The following is a 23,314-nucleotide window of genomic DNA, read 5'->3' on the forward strand; positions in this document are numbered from 1 at the left end:
AGCATGACGGATGATTTAAAACTGCAACATTCGGAGCATAAATTTGAATTTAATCATTGATTTGAATATGATTCATGACCTTCGAGCACGAAGGAAGTAGAGACACCGCCCATGGCTACCACGCCCTCTACCCCAACCTGATTATATAGTACATCGGCCCGAGAGAGATTTACGCCGATAATACATCGGCCACCGATGCTGTCACAGTTCTCTCTCATTAGGGTCCTCGTTCGATACAATACGACCCGTATGGTTGCAGGAGATGTAGACGAGAAGTGCAAAACAGTATTAAAATTGCTAATAGAGCTAATCGGACTGAAATAAAATGTCGATGCTGGTGGTGGAGCGGATTTTGTAGCCGGGAGGCGAGAGACGTGTCTCCTCCGTGATGCTAAGAACTGCGTCTCGCTAATGCAATGAGGACAGGCAATTCTCCTTTGTAATAAATTCTGAGTACCAAAAATATCCGTTTTTTTTTATTTTAACATCAATTAGAGCTGGAAAATCATACCAATTTGGTCGCACTTTACGAAGAAATACGAAAGACAATATTGTAATGATTTCACAATTTGTATTGTCTATGTTCCCCTTCACGGCCGAATACTTCTTTATTTCCTTTTTCTACTCCATCGACGGATAATGGCCTCATTATCGATAACCACAACTGCTCATGGCTTTATTCGCGATGGTGAGTTTTAACCGCAATTGTCTGTTCAGTACAGAAAAGAAATACGCTTGCAAGGTCCCACAAATGTTATTTCATCGCTGGACTGGTTTCGATACAAGGTGTCATCATCATCAGATTTGACATGATGATACTTTGTATCGACACCGGCCGAGTAGTAAAAAAAAAATACCGGGGGAACCTTACAAGCGCATTTATTTTCTGAAAAAAATCATGAAGGAGTTCCATCACGATTCGCCTGATACCATTGAATTTGTTCACGTCATATTAAAACTTCAGATGGGTGCAATGGCGATATTACAGTGAACTAGTGAAAATGGGATTTATTTCCGTATTGTTAAGAAATACTGCAGCGGTGAGCGGGCTAAAATTTATTCTGAGACTACATAGTCATCGATACAGCTCCGTGGTACCAACATGACGTAAAAATAAAATCTGAGGTTTCTGCGGCGTTTATCCACGTCTATACCCCAGCAGGATAGCTGGAGAAACTTGCCACCGAGAGACACCCTGACATGGGGGAACGCCCGAAAACCTAAACCATTGTGCACTATGCAAAAACAAACGCTTCAGGGAGATTATAATGATGCGAAACAATTCCCCGACTCGGTTCCAAAGTCATGGTGCTAATATATGAATTGAGCCGTGAACCGCAATGAAATTTAGGCCGGGATTCCCTTAAACAGCGGCGTTTACAATATAGATTTGACTTATTAAAAATATTTAAGGGTTGGTCCTTTTCCGATGACATCAAGCACATAATACAAACCCCAACGTATTACGGGCGGAGGGATCACGAATATAAGATTAGAGACATATACTCCAAGACTGACAGGTTTAAATGGTCATTTTTTCCAAGAACGATAAGAGACCAGAATGCTTGTAATCGAAATCCCGCAGGAGTCGGCTCGACATAATAAGTATTAACCTACAAGGTAGCGACTGCGCATGGTTATACTAGTATATTTATACATTTTTTTTGCAGGTTCCCCTTACCTTTCCCCATCCATTTGAAAAACCCTAACCCCCTCATCCCTTACCCTTTCCTCCTGGTGCTGCACCCCCTGCCACACACCTTTTTGGTGGCTCGCAGGGTATTGATGTACATGAATGCCGAGAGGGGCTCAAATGAACCCAGGTGGAGTGTGCTCTTGGTGTCTCGACATTAATTGAATTTACTGCAATTTAAACTGGAATTGCACATTAAGGAAAAAGTCCGTCGCTTCACTGTTCCGTGGCACACATGTCATATCCTTTCATTCTCTCACTCTGCGGCAGTACGAGTGGGTAGGGGGGGAAGGGAGGGGAGAGTATTGCTTGAAAGGCTTCTGGGCGAGGGATAATGGAAGCCGAGAGAGCACTCCAAGGACGTTAGTCGCATTGCCCAGGAAGGCTGGAATGAGGCACGCGGGTGGGGGGGGGGGAGATGAGTGAGAGAGCGGCTGATAACAACGGGAGGTGCCCGAGGGGGGTGGAGCACGAGGGTTCTTGGTGGTACACCACGAGGAGTTGGGAGGGGAGGGCGGGAGAGGGGAGCGGTTCGCTGGCTACGCTCCAGGAAATTTCACACAAGCCGTGGGCGAGACCGTACCAGTGGGATGGATGGGCGTGGGTGGGGTTGGCAAAGCATCGAGCGATAAGGAGAAGATGATATCTACACGAGGAGGGGCAGGGGGGGTTGGGTAGGGACGCAGGGGGAGAGAGAGAGAGGGGGCGGGCCTGTCGAGGAAGGATGGGTATCGATCACGTGACGGAGGTCAGCCCCCGAAAAAGGAGCGGATGATGACGGGTACATTTCACGCGGGCGGAGACGTTCGGTCCGGCGGAGCGAGTGGGGAGAAGGGGAGGGAGAGAGAGACTGGGGGGGGGGGCTTTCGAGGAAGGTGGTGCTTCCGCTAAAGAGCCTCTTCCCTCGGAGAGATTAGAAAAAATAATGCCTCCCCTTCGACTTGAGGAAAAAGGCAAATGTTTTTTTTCCGCTTATTCCCCTCACTCCTTTCCACGCGAGATGAGGGCTATTTTTCCCCCAACATAGGAAATAAAAGGATGACTGGATCGTCGAGGGCTGCCAATTACCGGCGCTGGGCCTTCTTCCCGACCCAACCTCGTCCCTATTGAGCACCAGGGATGTATTGCTCCCTGTAACGTCTGTTGCGCCCACGCATCGCACACATCGTCCGCCTGTGCACACATACCTATTGCGAAATTTTCTTTTCAATTACGTTCTGACCGCAGTCACAAAGAGAGAGATACAGCATACTCCTGTGCAAAGATGGAAGTTTGCTTCGACTGGGCAAGGAGAGAGCCCTATGGAGTATTGGCGCCGATTGTGGCTATGTCGGTTTCTTGATTCTTGAGTTTGGCAGTTTTTATTTTTTCGAAAACGTATTTACAATTAAAAATCTAGTGGGATGTTTAATCATAAATAAATTTGTACGCCATTTGATCTCGTATTCCAGCTCTGGATCAAAGGCATTCGGTCTCATTTTGTATTCGGGTGGTGCATATTGCCGAACGCGATATAGCTTTGGTCAAGAGTAATACGATGAAACATAGGGCACTGCAGTCAATCTTCCTTAACTTCTCCTTACGGTCTCGCCCACAAATATCATTATTATTGCAAGTCTATCGTTTCAGGCAACTTTTGTTTGGACACAGGCATAACATCGAACAATTCTTAGCTTTGTCCAGCGAGACACAGCCTGTCATCCCAGCCTGCAAAGAGCGCGGAAGCCTTTCCCTCTCAATGGTGTGTACGGCACAGGGTCCAATGGGCAGGGTCCGGTAGCTACTGGGACTCGTATTATTAACAAGGCCTGCTATAATTGATAATTATGTCCATCACATTTTTGGCATAAATAAATTCCCCTACGTCTTGCTTTGGTGGTATGGTCCAATTTCGGAATGGGACATAACCATTAACAAATTATGACTCTTTGAATCCCTCCTACTCGAATGATAGCCATAGAGAATAATGCACAGAACAACCATTTATTCGGGAGGATGGGATCAAAATTTTGCGATTGAATTTCAACAAATGAAGGAGACTGTATATTTACCACCCTGCTTATTATATTCGGCTCTACGCTTTTATATCCAACTTATACTTGAAGAAGAGTTGATCGCTACACAATGAGCGATAATAATCTGGTGCCTGTATTTAATTTTTCATGATCGATGAACATTTCACACTTGCTTCAAATGCCTGAGATTCATTTGAAACCAGTGTGGGAATAGATGAGTATTGAAAGTCAGTTACCGTCTAAAGTTAAGAAACTGTTTTGGTGCTTTTTACTCTACTGTTGTAATAAATCACCGACATGTATTCGCGGTTAATTAAGTCGAAAGATATGATAAAACATGAACCTTTTGGTAGGATGAGTTGAAGATTTGTATATGTCCACTGATGTACGTGCAATGAATTAATTAGAGGTAAGCGGGTAAAATATGCCGGTCATCTATTCAAATATAAAAAAGTTACGATACACAATTATCCACGATATTACTGCTTTATGCCACATTTATGACGAGAAAGCGGCAGAATTATTATTTACGTATGAACTCTGAAAGGGGATGGCGGACTTAGTGTCGTGGCATTTTGTGCCGTTTCAGACTGGATTTAGACGTTTAGTACTTCATGGGGACATCAAAAACCTACCTCGAACGGTAGACCTTGGTTAATAATGATAAGTTGGAAACAAGAATTGGGAGCATAGGACTTGAAAGTATACGAATAAGGATAAGAAACGACAGAATCTCTTTTCTAGCTGACTCCAAGTCCCGCTGAACATGTCCTGCGACTGATTTTTTAGTCAACATTGATCCATGTGATCAATGGTACAATCCAGAAAATAATACCGAGTACGGAAAATCATTATCTGTTTAACTGCAATGATGTGAATTCACCGTAGTAGCAAGTGAAGATGAAAGTGTTGACGAGTCTTCCGAAATATATATCTGATGATTTATTAAACAATATCCTGTGCCTTGGGCTATGTTGCGAAAGCTATTAAATTCATATTTTAACGATTCATTTATAATTTATCGTTTTCTAAGCTCTCCATTTCGATGCGCGCCTCTCATATTCCATTTTTAGCACAATAAAACTGGAAAAGCAGCAACTTTTAAGATTAATACGTTCTGGAAAATACGGAATGAATAATTTATAAGCGACAAAAATATAAATAGTGATACCTCTATGATTCTTAACCATATCAGTGACGGATTCTCAAAAATAACATGTTTCACCTGGTGTGTGCCCGATGATCTGTAAGGCACAAGCCTAACGCGCAGATTATAGCCGCGGCTTACGAGAATTCCACGAAGCTAAGATGAAAATATTTCAGTGACATGAATTATACTTAATATCGGCTTCGGTTAATGTTCCAGAATTAATTCCGTGTGTGAACTCAAGGAGGAGCAATATTTAACGAGAGCCATTACTTCCCGCTGGAAACAGTATGCAGAATACATTGCGACGAGTAATGTCAAAAATATTTAGAAACTTTCGAGATAACGTTATTATTATTACTAGGTAATCTACTGGTCAAGGTATGACCACAACCTTTGATGGTCATAACTAACAAATATATATTTTGTTTCTCCTAACAAAATATAACCCAACATCCTACTCTACAACAAGCCTCGCTTCATCTCTGAATACTTCCTCCCCATCTTCAACCCGTCCAACATCCTTATCCTATTCCTGCTCTTTCCTCGTTTACCCAGAATTCTGCCCTCTATTACAGCCTTCGACATTCCACTGCCGACCAATGCGCTCTCAAACCATCTTTCCTGCCTCTTTTTGATTTCTCCCAACAAACACCTCTTCTCGCCCCTTGCACATTTGTTTTTCTTTCTGTCCACTTCACGTTCTCCATCCTTCTCATAACCCACACTTCAAAAGCCTCCAGTCTACGTCTATCCTCCTGCTTCAATGACCACGTTTCTGCGCCGTACATAGCTACGCTCCATATCAACGTTTTTACGAGTCTTTTCTTAATATCCTTACTCAAGGTCCCTGTCATCAACTCCATCCTCCTTGCAAAAGCCTCTTTGCCTAGCGCAATTCTTCTCCTTACGTCCCTACTATTTTGACCGTGTTGGTCCAAAACACTTCCGAGATACGTAAACTGTTCTACCTGCTCTAGTTTTTGCCCTTCTAATTTAATGTTTAGCGAAGACTCTTTCTTTCTAGAAAATCGCATAACCTTTGTTTTATTAATATTGATTCTCATCCCATACCTGTCACACTGAATTTCCAATTCACTCAGCAATGCTTGCAACCCCTTGGCTGACTGACAAACTAAAGCTTGGTCATCAGCGGACCTTACTGATTTTAAGAATTCCCCGCCCACTTTCATTCCTACCTCAAGTTCTTCCCATGCCTCTTTAATCATTTCCTCTGCATACAGGTTGAACAGCAACGGTGAAAATGGGCAACCCTGCCTTACACCTCTTCCTAACACTGCCCATCCGGATTCCCCGTTCCCCACCCGCACCTGAGCAGTCTGAGACATGTACAGGTTGCGGATTAGCCTCCTTTCCCTCCAATCTATCCCTATTTTCTGCAATATACTCATTAGTTTTTCCCAATTCACTCTATCAAATGCTTTTTCGAAATCTACGAAACAGGCAAATACCTCCTGTTTGTATTCTATATTCCTCTCGATTCGTGATATCATTGCTGCAATAGCATCGCGCGTACCTCTCCCCTTTCTACACCTAAACTGATCATCCCCTAAGTAATCATTTGCCCCGATCTCCATACTTTTGTTGATGATCCTGAGAACCACTTTAACTGCGTGGGTAATAAAATTTATTTTTATGTAGACCTCACATGATGTAGCCTTTACATTTTTCGGAATACAAACTAACACTGATCTCACAAAGTCTTCCGAGCGGATTCCTTCCCCATAGATGCTATGAATCAGTCCACATAAACTCTTCCTGCCACATTGGGAGATAATGTTATGTAAAAATATTCCGTAAAGATGCCACATATTTCCCGTACATTTTTAATAATACCCATACAGTTTGTAATAACTGCAGAGGGAGTAGAAATTTGTTTTCCATAGCTTTACATTAAATGAGGGGAGTTTTCGCATGAATATAAGGTTTCAATACATGGATTAAAATTTACTCAGTCCTAGCCTTTGAGCGATACAAAATGACGTACTTATGCCGTTAGAATGCCAGTATCCGTATAAAATATCCTCGTAAAATTATACTAATAATGACATGTACCTACTTTATCGGAAGAGTTTATGTATGTTTTATTTTATATCCTGTAGTTGTGTCTCACGCACGGTGCGTGACTTTGTCTGTTCATGTGCTGTGCATACCTGGAGTGGATACACCCCATGCCACACACCTTCCTGGTGGCTTGCAGGGTATTGTGTTGATGAAGATAAGTAGAAGCAGTTGACTATCCCTTAGAGGATATAACCCTGAACGGATTACAACCACTTATATAAAGCCATTCCACGGATTTTTTTTATATGTTTATACACATGTGGTTTCATCAGGTTACGTTATCTTCGGATACACAAATCTTATCAAACATGTAAAAATATATGCCACCATCTTCGTCAACTTTTAAAATTTGGCCATTAGCTTAAGTTAAAAAGAGTTCAAAACGACCAAAATTTACAAGGAAGACGCAAGAGAAAAGATTGACGTTAAACCGACGGACGATAACTGGATCACTGGAGAGAATTTAAAGCGCTTAAACTCACCTTCAGTCCGCAACTTTCAGCAAGCTTGCCGAAGTTATCCTCGCTCTCCTTGTGATGCGTCTTGTCGAGGAAGAAAATTCCAGTCGCGTAACGCCCAAAAGGAGGAAGTTCCAAATTCTGAGTTTCCCTGCAATGGAAAAATAGCTTCATCAGTAATGGCAATGGGTATTTTTCCAAATTCTTTCCCCTTCAAATTCCAAAAAACTTCAAAAACGCACGTAATAATTCTCAGGAAGAATAAGTCCATACACTAAAGTATACAATGTTAAAATATCTTAATACTACGTGTACTATCATTATATGTTCTGTCTCATTGTCGCATTTGCGTGCCGTCGAAATGTTTACCTGCTTCATGTTCGTATTTCTTCATTTTTCGTTTTTTTATATATATTTTTTTGCAGGTTCCCCTTACCTTTCCCCATCCATTTGAAAAACCCTAACCCCCTCATCCCTTACCCTTTCCTCCTGGTGCTGCACCCCCTGCCACACACCTTTTTGGTGGCTTGCAGGGTATTGATGTAGATGTAGATATGTACAGTAGATTTGGCTCACTGAAAACTTTTAATGTTAAGTTTTTTTTTGTTTTTCTACTTCATTCCCATGGCACATTTCCCTACATCAAACCAGTCAGCGTAACCCCCATCTTAAAGCTGTGACCTTCCTAGACATTAAGATTGCCTTTAAAGGTCCTTCAATTATTACCCATAATTATTATTTCGTAAAAATATAGTCCACCACGGTGTAGGCCACGGTGCACCACGATGGAGATTAGTTTACATAATCAACTGTCAGTTTTTACATGAATAGGAAGTTTATTTCAACGCACGTCTATAAAAATAAAAGCAATTACCTAGGAGAGATATATTTAAAAACATTTATGTCCAATGCAGTGGTTTCATAGCCTAGAGACCCATGGCGTAGTTCACTCGCCGGCCAACCGTAGAGCCTCGACTTCATTAGCGAGACCCGCTTCAAGGAACCTTAAACCAAATCTGCTCCGTCAGTTTTTGAACTTCCGCGAACCAGCATCAAAAAAGTCATCAAAAAATATTTAAATTTGGGCATTCCAGATTGCAGCAAAAATAACATGTGTGACAAACCTATCATTTCTAACGCAATAATTCAGCACTTCCACAGAATAGGGGAGCATTAAAAGCATCGACTCTTTCAGTCCAGGAACACCTCAAGGAAAATTGAAAACCCGTCGGGGGTAAATAACAACTTGGCGTGAAGGACAAAACATACGAAGACAAGGCACACAGAAAAGCAGGGAGAAAATATGCCCTTTAAATGGAATAATAAATACAATGTTTAAGGATATTAACTACGGAGTAATGTACTGTCTTTATTCTGAAGAGGGAAATTCAAGAGATGACTGGATTGCGACCCTTGGACTTGGATCCTATGACTGAACTGTAAGAACCCTGCCCGATATGAATGACGTGCGTTTGCATTGTCGCAGAATGCGCTCGTCTCTGTCCATATAAACACTGGTATGCAAATAGAGGAGGAAAACAAGCTGGTAGAGTGTAAGGGGGGAGGTAAGGCGTGCGCGCTACGGGGGTCTCTCATGGTGACGCCGGGAAGAGGGTGAGGGACGGTGTGGGGGGGGGAAGGGTCGCCGCACTTCCGCCACTGCCCAAGCATCAATTGTGGCACTATCGGACAATCGAATCGAACCCAAACACGCAATACGTCATTGATTTGATTGACATAGGGGATTAACCACGACGAGAAGGGCAAACATCCGACCTATTTCCATCCCTCGGAGTATCCAACGACCATTCATCGGATGGTTGATCCCTTCGGAGGGATTTTAAGTGGTTGAATGTAGCAAATGCGTAGCTTGAGCGACAGCATCACGCATGATAGCGTATTGGACGTCCTACGCGACAAACACGGTGAGCCGAGATCACTGCATTCTATTAGTATCGAATCTTGGTTATTCAATCACAAATCATACATTATTACATAATGTTAAATGTTTTCACTCTTATTAATAATTGTATGTGTGCATTGTATTATGTAATCTTCTTCTCGAAAACGGCTTCAAGGATTTTCGTGAAATTCTTATCTTTAGGCTTGTGACTTTTAGAAATTGATGGCACTACTTCTTATCTTTATAGATATCCATTTAGGGGTCAATGTGGGGGAGAAAAAACTGGGATGCAATTGAGTATGTACATAAATATTTTAAAAAGGACGACTCTATGGATTTTCAAGCAAAATCAGATCTTTAGACTTTTGGGCATAAGAAATTCATTCAGTCTTGTCTCCCGTTTGGGAATCTGTGGATCAAAACGACCACAAAATACATATAAATTATGTGACAAGCACAAATTCGGAAACTCAGTTACCTTCCATTCACTTCATATTATATGCATGCTCTTCACTGTGTTATATTGGGGTGTAAATGGTGAAAAATAAACCATCGCTCTTGAATCACCTACTATTCTAAATACCTACCTTGCTGCGTACTAAACGTTTATTACACGATAACTTTTTTCTTTACAAGCCTTGCAGTCTTTCCGGTTCAAAAAAGTGTTGCTATAAAACTGAGTGAGAAAAAATTTCCCGATCAATATTAAATCGAGTGAAAAAACCTTCAGAGTAGCCTTGGTTACTTGGAACTACCATATAACACCAATCTTACGCCAAGGGATGGGATTAAGAAAATATTTTAAAAGAGGATGTGCCTGGAAGAATATTTTCTAGTAATTACGATAACTGCAAGAAAAAACTCTATTACAATTGAACTCCCGCCAGGAGTCACCAAGGGTGCCCAAAGAGCTTATGAAACCAAAATAGATGTCACCGTACTTAAGCAGATCTGGCGATGAAATAGAAGAATGTTGATAAGAATAAACCATAAGACTCTTTTGAAACTAGAGCACATACTATATTTTTCAGCAAGTCATGAAAGCATGGCAAAATTCCAGCGAAAGCCGTCCAAAACTTGGGAGAAACCGATATAGTAGCCGCTATGAAATGAATGTATAGAAAAAAAGGGATTTCGTTTAAATATTGGGGCTAGAAATTTTTAATTCATTTATCGTTAAATAAGGAAACGATGGCCACGAAATGCGATCCATAAAAGCTGAAAAATGGAAACCAAAAATCCTTTTTAATGATTGTAAACGTTGAACGATGGAAACGTTCCAAATGACGCCTGGCGAGTTCCAACTAGGAAGAACACTTAACTTCCTACACAGTTTGCATGAACACTCAGCGGGGGCGTGCTAATTTCCCTGGGGCATTCCTGCCAATAGACTGGCAATGAGCTGTACGTTTCAAAAGTGGCGCCGATGCTATTTACTTAGAGATAATGAAAAGTACAGAGCAAATTAAATATGACTCATAAAATCTACTCTTTCTTCAGCAGCTTCTTGCGCAAAATTATACCCGGGGCAAATCACGCGTTTTAGGGGCTTATGAAACACAGTCATTTTTACTTAATATCACTTCATTATTTTGTACAATCCAATTTTTATGCATTATGTACAACAATTGAAATTTCAAGTGTTTTCAGTTGCTGAATTGCGCACTAAAGGTGATGAATGCAAGACGCCCTGCAGAATAGTGAAATGCGTAAGAGACAAAGGAACATCTTGATCAACGTTTGCAATAGAGAAGATGAAGGGTGTGGTCACTCGGCAAATTTATTAGTATGTATCCATCGACATCGATACACTAAATGTCGTGTATTTTAACCAATGGCAGTTAGTTAACAGTCTCGGAAAAGGGTCAAGGGGGTCCTTACGCAATGGCAGACAGTTATTAAAACAGACAATAATCCATGAAAATATATATATGTATAAGAGAATATATAATAAAACCAGCCTTTATAATCCAAAGTATTATTAATGAGGAAAAAATAATATGAACCGTAGACACACAAAATGCGCATGGGACATAGCCTATTGGATTCTAAAAATTAACTATTATTACCATTACATCTATCAAAATTAATCTAACGACAAAGTTAAGGATTAACCAACATGACAGTTTCAGGCTTAACTTTGTGGCATTCCTTCATGAGGAGGTTAGGGAAAGAAACTTTGCACTTCCACGTAAAGATTTAATAGTTCAAACGACCATGGATTCGATGCTGCGCATCATCGCCTGGTGATGATGCGCAGCATCTAAACCATGGTCGTGTGAACTATTAAATCTTTGCGTGGAAGTGCAAAGTTTCTTTTCCTAACCTCATCTTAAGATTAATCGTCTATTTATAATTTCGCTCTCAATTGCATCACAAATGCAAACAAGATAAAGATAAATTGCGATGACAAAAATTTATGAAATAGGTTCTGGTCCCAGAAACTTGATCCGATCATGTTATCTGCATTCCAGATGTCATGCCATTTTCATATTTAAGGAAATCATGGTATGGTCACCGCGATTCCATTGATTGCTCACAAATAATGGCTCGGTTTCCACGAAGCACAAGTCTAAATCACACTTTGGAGGGTACATTCAGGGAATGGCGCAACTTCCTCTCCGTGATACTCAAATTGCATCACCTATTCAACGAACCGGAGTATTTAGTGTCCATCCCGCCACCCGCCCTTTGATCTTTTTTTCCGGGATTACCTCAGTATCCTCGCGTACAGGGTGTGGGGAATAGCCGTCAGGACGCCAGCACCATCTCCGGTGTCGTTGTCACATGCGCAGGCACCGCGATGGTTCATCCTCTGGGACAACTCTTTGGCATCCCGCACAATCTGCGAGAGAAAGGAAAGCGCTGAGCACACGAAGCAAGATACAGACTATTGAAGGTGGTGAATTATTTTCAACTTTCATCTTCTCAGGAAGAACAAAAATCGCTCCTTAGTAATTTTACGGCATTGTACGCCACATTAATTGATTGGCAGATATACTTTTACAATAATACAAAATATGTTCCATAGTCCTGTGGAAGTTTTTGCACCAGTATATTTTTTAATACTATTTATAATAAGGAGTTAACATGATTAAGGTGGGAACAATGCTTTTATTGAAGTATATCAAACACTCAAAGTTACATTACTTTTCCAGACAATTATTAAAAATTTAAGATATGACTGGGAATAGTCAAGTTTGTGTAGAACGTATAATCAACTTGCCGAATTGCATTTGTGGACATTTCACAAAATATTATCTTTCTTTAAAATAAGAGTTTCCCAATCTTTTGTGGGTCGCTCCCCACCTCAAATTGTCAAAGATTTCGATGCTTCATCCAGCATCACCAAGACAACCAAGTTTTGTATAAGTGTCAAATAGGAACTTTAAGGAACAAAGAAACATACAAGTTGGTAAAGGAGCATTGAAGCAAAGGTGGAGCATTTATTATTATGTACTTGAATATGTATAATTATCGGATTTAGTTAATGACAGGAACCTTTTTTTCAGAATAATAAAAAAATATTCTAGACTGAATTCAGCTGCACAAGTCAATCAACATTCACGAAGATAACTGCATGCCACATATGATGTGCTGAATGATGGGGTCGGCAGAGAAAATCTCTCGGACTCTAGAATTTCGAGGTATTCTACGAACGTGCTACTTTCTACGTGTAATAGCTGTAGAAGAAGTCACCAAGAGTGAGCAGGGATTAATACTCTACGCTGTAAATATATTCTCGGGTATAGTGGAACGAAATTATATAGCGGCATTACGAAAGGGAGAATTTGTAAAACACGAACATCAACCGGGGAATGTGCGCGTTCTAGAAAAATATTACAGTACGTCGTCGTTGTTTTGAAAACTACGAGAAGTTAAGTAATAAGAACAAATATTCAAGACTACTCTCTTGGAGTTAAGCATACAGATATTTAGCTGATGTACCATATTTCACATTCACAATTAAAAATGTACATTTTCACGGTACTTTTTTAATAGAGGCGGATTCAAAGACAAAGCCCTGGGGGTCATGTTCTCCCACATTGCGCAAGGTTTTTGGATGAAATAAAATTAAAAATTAATATTATTACATGCATGACTCTATTTTCTAACACATTTTGCCCCCCAAGATAAAATTATATACTGTAGGGTGCCTTGTGGCCTCTAAATTATTGTGATTAGTTTCAAATTGAACATGATTTTCAACCTTCTCCGTTGGAAAAATGGCGACAATCTCATTTCTGCTCGTAAATGAAAATGCTTTCACCCCCGATTATAGGTTTTCTAAATCCACTATTGATCCAAGGGATATGGCAAGGTGGACTCTCATGATTGCCCTGCTATCCCTCTCTCCTTCCATTCGTTCTTTCATCAACGCTCCTAGAAATCTCCGAAGTTATCCTGGAAAAAGGACCAGGGCTCCGCCGTAAATTACATTACCCCGTTGTTATCAAAGTTGACGCTCGATTGCATTAAGTTTAGCCGACCCTTTCCCTTCATTCACTCCAGAATAAAAACTTATTTACTAATAGCAACCTTTCCGTAAAAGGTTCCCCACCGTTTCGTTTGGTAGAAAAAACAGTATTTTTATTTATAGTATTGCGAAATTTATCTAAAGTACTTTTTCCAAAGGCCTGAGGAATAGAGAATGGAGAACATTTGTTGGGCCCACGCGCCAAAATTATAAGAATAGCACGGAAGATTTGCTTGCCAAAGTGGAGAGAGGTTGTAAAATTTCGAATCCCTGAACTACTTTTTTCTCAGGCCTTGTCTTTTTTATCACCGTGGCTAGCTTATTCATTACGCCAATTGCATTTATTACAGCAGCCCTACTAAAGAATCCGCAAATTTCCGTGTCCAGCAAACAAGTGCGTCTATAACATTTTCTTCTTACTTCAAATAACAGTCTGATATCGCACTCTAATCTTTTAAGTATAAATGGGCAATAAGAAAATATTCATTGGGAGTATAATATGTGATCGGACAAGTACAAGAACAACGTACATAATTGCAAGCAAACCTTATTGAAGTAATTGGCGTTACATGTTACAACAGCTATCGTATATCACATATAATCATTAAATGAAACCGGAAATATAAATGCACCCATTCCCATAATGAGTAAGAATAATTAAGCTGATAGAATGTTACGGAAATTCACACAAATCAAGATAACTAACATTTAATTTCTCAGCGCGAATATTATGTTGCAGTTATACTTGTTACTATTATAATGTAGTACATGGTAATTATAATTAATCTACATCTGCACAATAACCCGAAAGTTACCGAAAAGTGTAGTGAGAGAGAATGTTCAGAAACCAGGGTTGTATGCTTAAATATGACTTACAAATCAATATAAATATATTTCACATTCATACTTTTAAACAGATATTCTTATTTACATCCTGCAATAATGGGTTTGTTCGAATGAAGCTTTAATTAATATTTTTTAAATTTAGAATGTACGAGTGTTTGCCGCTGAGTTTGTTATGATTAGGTATGAAGCGGGAGGAAGAATGCTAAACCTGCAAGCAGTGTTCATACATCAAACTTACTTTATCCTGGCAGTTAGTTCTGACAATGAAATGGGGTACCATCATAAAACCCTCGCTGTATCTAGTAAGTACACTCTGTTCTTCGGGACCTTTATAATTATCTTGCCAGCTGTCTTGGCGAATCAAGGCATTGGTATTCAAATTTCTCCTGTAGTTAGTATTTTCCGGCGACAAAACGTGAAATGGCCCCAAAAAAGAGATTGAGATGATTTTTTGTTATTTTCCACATCATGGTTCAAATTATTTAAGGTTAAACAAATAGCAACTGTAAATTCCGTTTGAGTTGAAAGTTTTTCAAAGAGAATGATGGAATTAGGGCGACATTCTGATTGAATATTAAAGCCTACCGATCTACCTGTAAAATCGCACCATGTATTCTAGACTTCGCTCAAAAACCCATAATGGTTGCAATTTCTAACCTAATGACGACTTATTTGGTGATAATCTTAAAATTCAAAGGAGTGACTAATTCCACGGCATGCGTCGCACGTGGCCTGCACGAAGTCAGATGTTTACATTATCTCTCCTCAGACTATTGCGCAGTACATATATTGAATCGACAGAAAGACGATACCACAACTGGTGAATCATCTGGGTAATCTATTTCTCTCGTAATATTTCTAAACATTGATATCTTCTTCGCCTGAATTATTTCTTAGTTGAGCTCTTTTCAGATTTTCCTTCTGTCTAACTTTAAGATAAGTAAGTGACTGTGGAAACGGCGATGACTGCCAACATATATTAATTGTCATCATAAAGCTAAGGTTCCCAGTAATCCATCACTGTCTTCCGTATCGGATCAATTACTCGAGGGTAACGACTAAATTAGGTTATAATTGATTTCTCAACAGCCATCTCTACAATCCTGCACATTCGAAGGTCCGCCGCGAATCATCAAAGTTTTAGTAGTTGAAAAAATGTCAAAAAAAAGGTTATGTCATGTGTCATTTTTCAGATAAAATTTGAGTTAGTATAGATGTACGAGAGTACTCTCGTATCATTAAGAGCAAAAGGTGATGAACCCTACCGACAACGGAAACTCGCACCTCAATAATTACCCACAAACATAAGATGAATGAAGACAGAATTGATCTCACTTTAACCTAAAAACGGTGTTTTTTCACAGATACGTCGAAACAAATATTGCGCCCCGTTGCAAACTAAAATATGAAGCAAATGAGCCGTTGGCGGAGTGTAGCGGCGTATCGAACTCAAAACGCCTGTGCATGATTTATCTGCGGTCTCATGAAGCGAGATGATGTCTCTGAACGTTATTGTAAACTTCAATGGCAAAACTTCAGGATAGGCGGAATCTGCATATACTCTCACTTCTCTTTCACTGCAAAATTAATTATCTACCAAAGTAATTATCTGATAAACGTTTCTTCGTTAACGGCATGTACAGCGCCACCACCAGGGGAAATAATATCAACTTAATACCTCGACAGGGCACAGTAAATTACAGCAGCAAATCTGTCCATGCAACAGCCTGTAGACTCTGGAACACTTTGCCTAAGGACATAAAAATTAATTGCCACTCAGTCACTTCAAATTCAGATACAGATACACTAAAATAATTCTACATGACGAAAACACTTCTCTATAAATCTACTCCTATGCATACATATATGCATTCATCATCTCGATTCTTCTTCACCTGCACTATTTCTGACAATCAACTTCACCTTGCTTAAAAACATATGACATCTAATTTTACTTTAAAATGTATGTGTACACATATATTCATATATATTTATTGCACTGTACTCCATTGTATATCCTACTGTATATGCTGTACCATATTCTTTTGCACTGTACCTCACGCGGCCATATATATATCTATTGCACTTTATTTATTTTTAATATCTTGCAGGGTTTTCGCATGTTTTTCACACATCCCTTATTTGTGGGTGTTCTCCTGCGTGAGTTTTCATGTCTACAGTCCCTATGATTTTCCCACAAAATCACATATTGCGCTTCTTTCTTTTATCTCACACACACACGGAAGATAGAGGAGTAATGACTCATTAGTCATTACATCTCTATCTTCAGATGAAGACGGAGCAGAATTCCGTCGAAATTATCAAGAAATAACATGTGAGTGATCTTTTTATGTGTTTCTAAATCGTTTGTTTGTTGCTGTGCAATTTATTATTCGGCACTTCCGTGTTAGGCCGACGAAATCATATATATATATATATATATATATATATATATATATATATATATATATATATATATACATACATATACACACACACATACATATATGACTTTTCTTTTTCTTTTATATCGCGTTATATTTTCTCTAATTATTGTTATGTACTTGACGAAAGGTTAAACGGAAGAAGGGACCTTATGGTCTCAATATTGCCCGAATAAAGACGTTTATCGATTACGTAGAAGTGAACTCACTGGCTCAAGCTCCGTCGCAGCGTTAAAATTCTCCGTAAGCTTGCGAAGTCTTTGCTCTCTGCACCATTACGCAACCGGAGGGAAAATCGCGTCTTGAAAGTTTGCGTCGCGTTCTGGAGTAAAAAAAAACAAATATAATAAATTTTCTCTTCGAAACAAGTTTTCGTCTTACACGCGAACTTCATCAGAGATTGTGAAATGCGTGCGACAGGCCGATGGCAAACAAATTACGCTCAGCTTTGCCATCGCTTTAATTGAAACCGTAATTTACGCAATGGCTTCATTCTGTTAAACCCGACACAAGACTTTTCGGGAACGCGAAAAAAAAATTGATGCCCAGGACCCGAGCGCTAACGGAAAAATCCGCCTTAACCCGTTTTCCTAATTTGCATCCGGCAGCAGAGCGAACCGAAATAGCCAGAGCCGTAGATCTCGGCGAACGCGAGTCGTTTCACCCCTTCCCGCTAATGACGTGTTCCCTCAGGAAATTCTCCTCGAAGACTTAACCCGCTCCGCTTCGAATCTGATTCGCATTCGGATCAAGTGCATGCCGCCAAAGGCCCGGCCGCGGAAGCAGCGCATAGACAGGAGAGCGAAGTACGCGTGCCTAACAGAGTTCAAACTCCAACACTGGGGCCAATCTTTGCACTAACATTCGCTCCATTCACCCGTTATCTGCGGCAACAAGATGATTATAACCTTCCGGAATAGATGCGCAATCGATCAATGGTGTAATGAAAAACGCCAAAGGAAATAAGAGATAGCGGCTCCGAATTACTTCCATTGCATTTCAAATGAGTCCGGGATAATATTTCACGGTTCACTTATTCAGAGAGATATCGACTTTAGTATTAACATCACCACTCAACAGAGACACATAAACACAGCTATAGGAAGTTCAAGTTACCAGAGACCTTAAAATAAAATCCATATTCTCGTGAATCTGAGAGAGGAATTTGAGTTTGATAAGGCATGGAAAATTACTCGTCATCAAATCGAGAGCACAACAAGCTTCAGGCAATAAATCCCTGGTTCTTCTACGCACATTTTCGTTGAACATTTGACCTTAAAACTTTGGACATATCCAGAACTTTAATGTAAGCTGCCAACTATCAATTGCAATTGATATTTAAATTTCGTTCGTGTACAAGACTACTTCATGCACCGAGCTTTGTTATGAAGAAAACATTAGGCAGTGGGATTCTAATAATTACTTTTGAGAATATTCAATAAAATTTTATATCCAGGGCGTATTGAGACAATAATTTTATATAGAGAGTATAATTGAAAGTGCTATTGTCTAATTTTCACTATTTTCTAACAAACTGAAACAAATAAAATTGCTACTGAAAGAGGCAACCAAAAGGTTTATCTTAAGTTTCCGACAGTATTTAAGCTCCTAATAAGAAAGATTTAAGTTCCGTAAAAGAAAAAAAAATGCGAAAGTCATATTACAAGGTAAAAGACTCGGCATTATCCGGGAGGCAAGAAAAATGTGATAGACCATTTATGCAAAAAGTCCAAGAAAACCTGATATGCATGAACCCGTCTGCGGCACAGTTAGAAACCCCTTCGAGGAACCAACAGCGTGGGATTCCATACCATTTGGGAGAGGAATGCGAAATTTATAATTCAAGATGAAGATAAGGTAAAGAAATGAAAATAATGTAACAAAGAACAGATCTCAGGACGGAAATAATCGAAGAAAAGGGAAAAGCAATCAATTAAGGAAATAAATAAGATTCTCTACCGAAGTAACAAGGCCCCTCGGAAGTGATGACGCTACTTCCGAGCTTATTAATTATGGAAAGAACACAATTAAAGACGGTGTTAAAAGCTATCAAATCATCTGTGACATTCATTCACACGAAAAAACATATTGATTACATCCCAGAATAACATAATCATGATATAATAATGAACAGTCAATGTGACAACTTCTACGCAAGCCAAAAACTTGATGAAAAAAGCATCGTAGATATTTTCAATAATTATCTACAGAAAGATGGAACGTCAAGAATAAGAGCGCATCGACGAATTCAGTTTGCATTCAGAAAAAATGAGCAAAATGAAAACTACTTTGGTAGTAGTAGTAGTTTTGATGGGAGGCGACCGACAACTGAGGTCATTTGCGCCATAGGGGATGGACAGGAAAGGATGAAGGGTGGAGAGAAACCCGGCGTCGGCATTAGCCTACTCTTTACGAAAGGCGCCAAGGGGTCCGCAGTTTAACGTCCCATCCGACAGTCGGCGTACTTACTCGAAGTGCCCTCCACAAAGCACCTCAAGTAGGGATCGAGATACCTCTGAAAAATATTCAACACCGCCGGGATTTGAACCCGCGAAGCGCGGGAGCTAACGTACTGGCCTCCCACCCTCTGGGTGGGAGGCCAGTACGTTAGCCCCCGCACCATCTCGATCCCCACTACTTTGGTCCTGAGATTACTTACAGTGTAGAGAATAGAAACAGACCATCAAACGAGTGCATAAATTGTGTTAGTGGATCTGGAAGAAGTATTCGACAATATAGACTTAAATACCTCATTCTAAAGGAAAGCTTCTCTGACGACATTGGAATAGAGATTCACAGCACGTGAAAAGAGCTGGTGGCTGTGATAAAATCTGGACCCATCAGGGATTAAACAAGAACACACAAAGGAGAGGAGTAGGGCAAGGCACTCTCTCAATTATAGAGCAGGCAGAGAAATACTGTAGCTACTGCACTCGGAAAATTAACTTTTTCGAAATTTAAACTTTATTTATAACTGCAGGTAATGGTTAATTAGCCTAAACTTCTTTCACCGTCCGTATGTGTGCCAAAATAATGAAAAAATTGCTTAATCCACATTGGTAGGGTTTTTGTAGCAGAGGAAGAAACAGCGCGGTTTCGTCAAAGACGGTATCATAACATAAAGGATAAACTATCATATTAAATATTGAACTTAAATGTTAAATTTAACATGTTAAATAAATAAAAAGTATCCTAAATTTACCTTTCAATAAAAGAAATCTTTTTCAAATCGGCCATATGAGAAGTCAATGGTTTGGCAAATGGAAATGAATGCTTTAAGCTAAGGAGAAGAGACAGAGATGGTAACTTTACAATCATGCTGAAGGTGGTGCTTAGCGTCCTTCACCAAGTCACGAAGGACGGAGACCCAGACGAGGGGGATTTAAGGCACGGACGGCATTAAAAAGCTGACCAGGCGCATCTTATTCAGGACCATATTTGAAGCAACCGACTGGGCCCAAGAGGGGAATTTTTTTATTCCGACGCGTCATCGCAAAAAAAGAGATAAAGGGTAACAAAGAGTACTTATGCAATTCCATTTTGATTTTATTGCTTTTTTTGCGGAAATCTCTCAAACGGCAATGACGTTGGATGCCCTCTTCTCGTTAGATGAACAAAACAACGTCGCAACTAGATTTTGAATGACTCTGCGCAGACACTTAACGTTATGGCTACCGTTTTTCCTTAACTCTGCTGAATTACGGTGACAGATGTAAGACGTCAAATGGAATAAACGTCCTATCCGTAGCATATAGACCATCCAGCATCCTATCAATGCATGGTTGGCCATAATTCAGTTTATTGGTAAAGACTACATGTGCTAGACTAGATTTTCCTGTCGTTCCAGGACATGTCACCCTGCCGAACTGCTTGTATGTTTTCTATCGTTTATCCTCAAATACTTAAAAATAGTTCAGAAGTTATTACACCTAATAATGCACTTTGGACTTGAAACACAATTTGCTCCATTATATTTAATCACATCAAAGCTCTTTTTTTACTAATATAGATACATTTTAAATTTTTTCACTATATTTTAAGATATTTAAGACAAATTTCTTCTTTCTCCATATGTGGTTTCATTTACACTGAAGGAAGAACAGTTTGTCGAGTAATTAGATTACAATTCGTGGTAAGAATGAATCTTTTAAAATTACAATTACTGAATAATGACATGAGAGAGGAAGAGGAGGGGACAAGAGGTGCAAGCTCTGTTGCATTGGTATTGATTACTGCATGCGGTGCTCATCTCTGGCGCCATCTGTGAGTTATGCCGTTATTGCCAGCAATGCGCTCCATTTGGCGCCACATTCCTCTCCACAAATGTGAGGGGGAACACCATCGCGACATTGACCTTCAAATACCTTATTTGATTCATATTGAGCAATGATTCCGCAGTTGTTAAGTGACAAAATTGATGTTATCACAGGAAATTTGAACCTATGGCTCTTGACTTGCAATTATTTCTTTTTGCTTCTTCCCCATAATACAGAGATCTATCCGATGGCTGTTATTTCCTTCTTTCCGGACTTGAGACATGATGTGCCCATCAAATAATTCGACCCTCCCCACCCGGAAAGCAAACAAATACTCCTATTCCCTTGGACTAACAATGTTTAACAGTCCTCCAAAAATAGTCTCCTGAAGAATGTACATCCGACAGGTTTACTGTACTATTTTTCCCGCGAAAGATAAGACATTAGAAAGGGCACTAACAACGTACTAGGAAAGGAAAGAATTTATTTCATGCCAAGTAGACTAGAATTTGGTTCTTATTTCATCTGACCGTCACTTTATTGTTCTTCTGGTGACTAGCAACTCGTCTTGCGTACCTAAAAAGAAGTATTGTACTTAGATACCGTAGCGCATGAACCTGCATCAACCTTTATATCCTTTATTTAAAATATTTCACAAATTTATTGGTAATCAACAATTAAGAAAAAACTTAATTAAACTGTTCATGTTGCATACCTGGTGTTGAATCAACCCCTGCCACACACCTTGCGGTGGCTTTTACGGTAAGAAGGAGAATAAAAAGTCACTACCTTATCCCTAGAGTAATTTTCCCTTGGAGTCAAAGCGGGATGAGAACCCCTTCGACAGAACTAAACCCAAAAGAATCTTCCGATTAAAGGAAAGCTGCTACTGTTTTCACGCTCGCTAATTTTGAAATGTAAAACGAGAATTTCTATAAGACAATGATACATTCAAGTTTTCAAGCAGATCGGTAAATAATTGGATCAGTTTGACAAGCATAGTTATTCAAGAAACATCGCTCCTTCAGATTTTAAATTTCAAATCAAACTTTCAAAATAAAAAATGGCAAATATGAAGGGATCCTAACATAATTCCCTCAATGAAGGAATGACTATTCCCTTGGTATACTCGCATTGAAAATGAAAATAAAACCCTCCTCCCTATGAGAATTTGCTGTACTGATTGTGCTTCCTGTAAAAATTATTCAGAGCAAGTGGTTAATTTAAAGCAAAAAATGTGAACTGAGAAGAAAGTTGATACAGAATTAAGCGGCTTGTAGACCTGCCAATGAGTCAAATCGGGAACGTAATTCAAGGACCTATATTACAAATTGGACAGTCATATAAATATTTTTTGCAAATCTGACTAGTTAGGCATATCATAAATTTGTTTTTCAAACCTGTATTATTATATTTTTGTAGCTTTTGCTGCTTATCACAGTCTAAAAAGAAAATTTCCTGAAACCCATAATCGCTAAGACGTTATATTTGATGTCGTCATCAAACAAAAGTAATATGATATGAAAAGATTGAATGCCTCTCTTTAATTTCATGTCAAGGTCGGAGAAAGGAAAGGAGTGGAGGAAATCGCGCGCCGAATATCGACTTGTGCTTCGAAGGGAAAGTGCAACAAAGATCAAAATCGAGCGTCTAATTCGTTGGAGAGGGGTGCCTCGAATCGGTTTGGAAGTAATGACACGTGGACAATGCTTCTCTCTCGCATGAACTTGCGGGAGGTGCGAACGTGTCTGCCATAGAGAAAGTAGTAATATTTTTTTAATACTAAAACTCTTCCATTGATTTGAGACGATATCCTCTTCAATAAGGAAACAGGTGGACACATTAGTACGAATACTTTTTTAATCGAAGGTATTTGCACAGTTCATTCTTCAATCGTTACCCAATCGGAGAAACAGTGATTCAAAAAATGTTGTCGAGGAAATTTAAAATTCAAATCAATGCTCCAAAATTCCAAATTACCATGCGGGTA

General features: G+C 39.6%; 1 protein-coding gene across 3 annotated transcripts in view; it reads right to left on the reverse strand.

The window, feature by feature from the left end:
* Positions 1-23,314, reverse strand: part of LOC139687320 (uncharacterized) — a 166,602-nt gene that overhangs the window by 86,512 nt on the left and 56,776 nt on the right. For all 3 annotated transcript variants that reach the window (XM_071584480.1, XM_071584479.1, XM_071584481.1), the window contains exons 3-4: positions 12,016-12,146; positions 7,423-7,549 (exon numbers count right to left, since the gene is read on the reverse strand). In XM_071584480.1, coding sequence (XP_071440581.1) covers positions 7,423-7,549; positions 12,016-12,146 — 258 coding nt within the window. The remainder of the gene's footprint in view (positions 1-7,422; positions 7,550-12,015; positions 12,147-23,314) is intronic.

The sequence above is a fragment of the Hetaerina americana genome, unplaced genomic scaffold, assembly GCF_022747635.1.
Source record: "Hetaerina americana unplaced genomic scaffold, ioHetAmer1.1.p SCAF_19, whole genome shotgun sequence".
Lineage (NCBI taxonomy): Eukaryota > Metazoa > Arthropoda > Insecta > Odonata > Calopterygidae > Hetaerina > Hetaerina americana.